This window comes from Euphorbia lathyris, chromosome 7 (assembly GCF_963576675.1).
Source record: "Euphorbia lathyris chromosome 7, ddEupLath1.1, whole genome shotgun sequence".
NCBI classification, from domain to species: Eukaryota; Viridiplantae; Streptophyta; class Magnoliopsida; order Malpighiales; family Euphorbiaceae; genus Euphorbia; species Euphorbia lathyris.
In genome coordinates, this window is record NC_088916.1 from 75,691,012 (window position 1) to 75,698,059 (window position 7,048).

The window sequence follows — 7,048 nt, forward strand, 5'->3', positions numbered from 1 at the left end:
TTCCGGCCCTCTGTCCCCAAGAAATTTTAATAGGGTGTTAAATTAGTATTTCAAAATTGGTTCAAGTCTTGTTAAACCCTCTTTAAATCTAAAATTCTAATTTTATTTGTCTGTTAGGCCCTCCTTAAATTCAAATTTCTATTTTTTTTTTGCGTGTTAGACTCTTCTTGAATCCAAATTTCTAAATCTTTTTGGCCTATTAGGCCTTTCTAAATCCGATTTTTTTCTATTCGACACAATTCTTTTACATGTTAGAATATTAAACACAATATAATTTAATTTTGAGAAGTTTTACATTGGTGCTTAAAATTTGGTTTTTGACCATTCAGATCATAACACGTATATATACGAAAAAAATTTGAACAAGTTCAATTTAACACAATGATGTTTTTTTTTTACATACGTGCAAAATCGCCCTCCCCCAACCGACCAATTCTGTATTTGTCACTCGTTTCAAGCGTATTGAACATTATACTTTAACTATCAATTTAACACATAGTATTATATATATAGAAAGGTCCCCACTAAGGTGATTCAATTATTGCTTTTCAAAAACTTTTTTATAAAGATGGAGAGTATGAAGTGGAAGCAAATGAAGAACATAAGAAGAAGAAGAAAAAAAGCCCCAAAAAGACTTCCTTTTCTATCTATTTATACTACTAGTTCAATTTCTTCTCCCACCACCATTAACCCAAAAAGCCATGGCTTCTGAGAAAGTTGAGACTGTCATAGCAGGAAATTACATTGAAATGGAAAGAGAAGACACCAATAATTCCACTTCAAGTACCAAGTCTAAATTATCCAACTTTTTCTGGAATGGTGGTTCTGTTTATGATGCTTGGTTCAGCTGTTCTTCTAATCAGGTACTTATAAATTTATGAAATTTTAGTTACCCTTTTTGTGTTTTTGATTAATAAATTATGGGTTTGTTTTGAAATATGTTTAAGTCATGAAAGTTGTGATCTTTTTTGATTTTTTTGGGTGTAGGTTGCTCAAGTTCTTCTGACATTGCCTTACTCATTTTCACAACTTGGAATGTTGTCTGGGATTATTTTCCAACTGTTTTATGGTTTGTTGGGGAGTTGGACTGCTTACCTTATCAGTGTTCTATATGTTGAATATAGGACTAGAAAGGAAAGAGAAAAAGTTGATTTCAGAAATCATGTAATTCAGGTAATTCGTCTTACTACTGGCCTGTTCGGTTCAGCTGTTGCTGTTTAGCGGTACCTTCTGACTGTTTGTCAATCTTAATCCAAGACTCTATATCTACTGTTTATATTAATGACATCGTTATTTCAAATTTAATTTTATATACTAATTGAGAATTTTTAATTAAAACTTAATTTGCAGTGGTTTGAAGTTCTTGATGGGCTACTAGGGAAACATTGGAGAAATGCAGGGCTCTTTTTTAATTGCACATTTCTTCTATTTGGATCTGTAATTCAGTTGATTGCTTGTGCAAGGTATAGTCTATAACTCTTTCTATTAAGGCATAATACCCATTTGGATCCCTAAACTATAAAGCTTCAAAATCAATTAGGATCTTAAACTATCAAAATCATCAATTGAGTCCTCGTCTTAAGCAAAAATCATCAATTGAGTCCTCATTGAAAATCATTTGGTTGAACAGTTTTAGAATCCGTTCTCTAAATCCATTTTGAGCCGACGCAGATACCATTACAGTCCATGTCAAGTAGTCACATTTTCTGATTTTAAGATACGATAAAGACTCAATTGATGATTTTTTCTTAGTTTAGGAACTTAATTGATAATTTTAATAGTTTAAGGTTCTAACTGGTTTTGAATTTTTAGTTTAGGGGTCAAAATTAGGAGCTCATGAACTTGATGATCACAACTTGCTTAAAATGACATGATTACCTTTTTAAATCCACGTGCCAAAGCAATAGATCAATGTAAGCAAGTTCAGGAAGCTAATAGATCACTTCACAAACAGATTATGATAGCTAATCAGTCAATTTAAGTATGTCGATGAAACTAATAAAACACTCTGTAAGTTCAGGAGCTAATCGACTTTTTTAGACAAATTCAAAGAGCTATTGATGTATTAAACTGTATAAAGTTTTAGAAAGTTTACAATTATATTTGGAGGCGGGGATCGTAGAGTCACTGACTCTCTAGCCCGCCAATAAGACCCTTAAGTGGTCCTACGCCACTTGGAGTTCGGTCCCTTGGAAAAAGTTCTTGCAACACACTCAACAGTGTCTATCTATGACACTTATGGCCTATGGACCTGTTTTACGTTCAACTGTTATTGTTTACTGTTTTGCTGATTTTACTTCCGAAACAGCTATCCGGCTCTAGTTTATGATCAATGATGATTATGTGTTAAATGCAGCAACATTTACTACATAAATGACAATCTAGACAAGAGAACATGGACCTACATATTTGGAGCTTGTTGTGCAACTACAGTCTTCATTCCTTCCTTTCATAATTACAGAATTTGGTCTTTTTTAGGCCTTATTATGACGACTTATACTGCTTGGTATCTCACCATTGCTTCCCTTATTCATGGACAGGTATATATTTATTTTTTATTTATTTTTAAAATACATTTTAAAATTAATTAAAAATTCATGTCTATTTAGATTAGGATAATTAGTAATTAATTATTATTTATTAGTTATTATTATTACTGTTTGTCTATTTGACTTAAAAAGTCCAATTTTGGATTTATCTTAATGAATTCTATTGTTTAATATATAATTAGTTTAATTAATTAATTAATTATTCTTAATTATTTATTTGAAGGTTGAAGGAGTAAAGCACTCTGGTCCAACAAAATTAGTTCTCTACTTTACTGGGGCTACAAACATTCTTTACACCTTTGGTGGGCATGCCGTCACAGTGTGAGTATTAAATTACGACACAATTTATAAAGATAATTTATTTAATATAATCAGTTTTATACAATTATTATTTTTATTAATATTATATAATTACGTGAAATATACGGATCACATAACATGATTCCGCTTTGATATTTTAGAATTAATTTTATTTTTATAGTAATTAATATGAAGTTGATTATATTAAAAATATTTATATTTCTTTCTTCAAAAAAATTAAATATTTTTTTAAAAACAAAAAAAAAATGTAAATGATATTCCTTTAGGAAAATATAAAAATAGACCATCCTCACCTTAAATTAATTATAATTTATATGTATGAAAAAAAGCATAATTACAGGAAATAGTTTCCTACGAAGGGAACAATTTTTTCCTTAGAAACTGGTAATCAACTTTCTAATAATAATTGTGTTTTCCACTTACTTTATACTACTCATTAAGAAAAATGGGAAAAATAAAATAATATTGATGTCATATATAGAGAGTGTAAATTACATCAACAGTCCCTCAAGTTTATTCTTATTTTCAATATGGTCCCAAACTTTAAAATTGGATTTATGGTTTCTAGATTTTGCACTTTACTAATATTATGATACTTTTATCAAAGCAAAAATAACCGTTTTTTAATTTGAGCACCTAATAAACACAGATCTAATTGAACTTGATTGGATTTTCACTCCAAAATTTGGATGATTTAATCAATCTTTCTTAGCGAAACAGAGAATATCTCAATCTGGCGAGAGAACAAGGAAATTCCATATGACCCAATATATCACTGACAACCACAAAATGCAAAGTCCAAGGACACTGTTTTGGAGTTTTTTACAATTACAGTTTTTTTTTTTTTTTTTCCAAATCACTATTTTTGAAGATTTTTTTTCTCTAAATGAAATGTTAGGATGAAATGTTACTTGCAATTTGAGTAACTATCGTTTTCATAAACTCTACAATGAAATGTTACCTGCAATTTGAATAATCATCTTGATCAACTGTAAAATGAGTCACAGTTAGTGAAGTGCAATTAAAGTTCAGTAGTCATAATGTCCGGTTTTGAAGTTCAGAATAAGTAGTTGTTTTTCAATTCCAGCGAGCGCGAAATATGTATGATTAATTAGAGAATTAATTAAGTAATTATTATTTATGCAGGGAAATAATGCATGCAATGTGGAAGCCACAGAAATTCAAATTAATATATTTGATGGCAACAATATATGTGTTAACACTAACATTACCATCAGCATCAGCAGTATATTGGGCATTTGGGGATATGTTACTTACTCATTCTAATGCTTTTGCTTTGCTTCCAAGAAATTCTTACAGAGATGCTGCTGTTGTTCTTATGCTCATTCATCAGGTTCCATTTACCTTTTTTTTTTTTTTACATTTTTATCAATTTTACTGCCTAAGGGTAAATTTTTTGCACCCAAGTTCATTAGGGAAGATCAATTTTACTCTTACCGAAAGAAAGAAACGGTAAAATTGAGGCTTAACACATTAAAAACCTCCTCAACTTGTTTAAAAAGCTTGATTGGTTTCAAAATTTACATGGTGTATCGTTAGCCCTCCAACTTGTTTAAAATAATTTATTGACCACCTAAATTTGTTTAAAGTGACATATTGACTTCCTGAACTTGCTTACAGTGATCCATTTGCTCATTGAACTTGTTTAAAGTGATATACATTGCAATTTGTCTAAATCCATAAAAAACTTCAAAACTTAAAAAATAAAGGCCTAATTCGTGATTCTAAGTTTTAAAAACAAATTAACTTTCTATTTTGTACTTTTTATGGCGTTTTTATAGATTTAGGACTTAATCATGATATTTTAAACAAGTTTCGGAGACTAATGAGACACCATGTAAGTTCAAGGGTCAATTAAGCTTTTTGTAAAATCCTTATAGTGAATTTTTGTGCACAAATTCACTTGAACGGGTGACGTGTAATATAAGATTGTTAACTAAATCTTAAGCGCCACACTTGACATGTCTAGCTTTTACAGCTGATCATGTGGCAAACAGGTGACAGCCACGTGTGTGCCACATGATACATACTAATAAGCCATAATTCTTTTTTAAACTAACATTTTTGACCAACATGATACTTAGTTGGCATAGAGTTAATTGTATTCCGTGACCGTCAATATTCTAGTGATTTTTTTTATATATATTTTTGTTTTTGTTCTTGCAGTTTATAACGTTTGGATTTGCATGCACACCATTATACTTTGTGTGGGAGAAATTCATTAGAGTTCATGACACAAAAAGTGTGTTGAAGAAAGCATTGGCTAGACTTCCTGTGGTTATACCAATTTGGTTCTTGGCTATTATTTTCCCTTTCTTTGGCCCTATCAACTCCACTGTTGGATCTCTTCTTGTCAGTTTTACTGTCTACATTATTCCTGCTTTGGCACATATGATCACTTTCTCTTCTGCAGCTTCTCGAGAGGTTACTCATCTTACTTTTACTTAATAGATAAACGACTAATTTGGTCACAATTTACAAGATCAAATGCCGGAATAAATTGATACTCATTTTGAGTCGAGCTAATCCTGTAAATTAAGGGCCAGTTTTTGCGTTGCTTTTCCAGACTTAAAAGCAAATCTTCCCAGCTAAAAGCACTGTATGGTAAAACAAATTTACTTTCTTTAAAAGTTGTGAAAGCTGAAATAGTTAAAAACAACGTTTGATAAATAAAAAATTGCTTTCAGTAAAAGCTGAGAAAGTCATTTTTAGGAGAAGCTACAACTTGTAACTTTTGGGGAAAGCAGCTTTCACAATTTATAAAGAAATTTGAACTTTTACCCACAACAATGTCAAACTGGCCCTAAGTGTCAGTCTGGTTTTTTTTTTTTTTGTAGCTTATTTTTACTATTTGATTAATATAGACTGTTTTAATAGGAATAAAAAACAACCGATGCAAGCTATTTTTAAAGGAAAACCAACTAATATGTACCAGTAAACAACTAAGAGCAACAAGTGAACCAAACAGACATTAAGAATTTGTTTGGTTTAGTTGTTGTTGTTAGTTGTTTCTCATACATGTTGGCTAATTTTTCTTCCGAAATAGACATAGACAGTTGTTTTTCAATTCTAATCGAACACAAACATTAATCAGACCATTTATTCGTTATTTTTCAATAAAAACTTAAGATACTACTAATGCATATTACTTTTTTTTTTCTCACAGAATGCAGTAGAGAGACCACCATCATTTTTAGGAGGTTGGATTGGGTTATTCTGCATCAATATTTTTGTAGTAGTGTGGGTTTTTGTGGTTGGATTTGGATTTGGAGGATGGGCAAGTATGCTCAACTTTATACATCAAATTAAAACATTTGGCTTATTCACCAAATGCTATCAATGTCCTAAAAAATAAATTTCTACTCTAATCCAGAACCAACTAATCCTAGACCAATTAAGAGGTGACACGTTAATACTACTACTAACTGACGTGTCACCTCTATAAGAAGTCTCTCTCACAAGGTTTGATGATGATCAATAGATATATTTTCTTTTCTTTTCAAAAAGACAATTAAGTTTATTACTTCACAAGTCAAGAGATAATTAATTGAGGATTAAGTGTGTAAAGAGATTGGTATTTGTAACTTTTTTTTTTTTCAAATTTCTTATATTGTTTCTTGTAAGATGTATTATTGAGGTATTTTTCAAGAATGCAACAACTCTCTTGCTTTTGTTTTAATATTATTTACATCATCTAATATCATTAATATATTTATTTATTTTTGGTGAAAGGTTATTCCATATATCTCAAAAAGATCTTCTCGTCTCAACTACATTGGTATCAGAAGAAATTTTCTCAAAAACCCAAAATTCGATATTATTAAAAAAAATTAAAGAAAGTCAAAAAGAGACCGAATAACGCAAACAAGTCTCATCAACATGACTTAAAGCACTATATGTTATTAAAAAATAGATGTCCCTCTGTGAAACCGATGCTGAAAATGTTTGAACTTCAATTGTAATAGGATTTGGTTCTCTAACTCTAGCAAAACCAAAAGATGTTCATGGCTATAAGGAATATAATCATGAAAACTAAAAATCGTGTTAGGTTGGTATTTATGTAAAGTATATAATTATTTACATAAATGGTAGAATAGTTGAAGGACATCACGCGTACTAGTAAGCGAATAAAGTAAATATACTTTTATAAAGGAATG

General features: G+C 30.3%; 1 protein-coding gene across 1 annotated transcript; it reads left to right on the forward strand.

The window, feature by feature from the left end:
* The first annotated feature begins 592 nt into the window (after positions 1–592).
* On the forward strand, positions 593–6,570 carry LOC136200591 (auxin transporter-like protein 3). Its single transcript, XM_065990968.1, has 8 exons — positions 593–863; positions 988–1,173; positions 1,351–1,463; positions 2,357–2,540; positions 2,773–2,870; positions 4,017–4,224; positions 5,058–5,315; positions 6,058–6,570. The coding sequence occupies exons 1-8, from the start codon at positions 702–704 to the stop codon at positions 6,244–6,246; spliced, it is 1,398 nt and encodes a 465-aa protein (XP_065847040.1). The 5' UTR covers positions 593–701; the 3' UTR covers positions 6,247–6,570.
* Positions 6,571–7,048: the final 478 nt, after the last annotated feature.

Bases quoted from the DNA above. Each gene is read 5' to 3' on its own strand.
- LOC136200591 (XM_065990968.1), top strand. From the start codon at position 702: ATGGCTTCTGAGAAAGTTGAGACTGTCATAGCAGGAAATTACATTGAA. The intron at 1,464-2,356 runs GTATAGTCTATA...TGTTAAATGCAG, and splicing joins CAGTTGATTGCTTGTGCAAG to CAACATTTACTACATAAATG. The intron at 2,871-4,016 runs GTGAGTATTAAA...TTATTTATGCAG, and splicing joins GGTGGGCATGCCGTCACAGT to GGAAATAATGCATGCAATGT.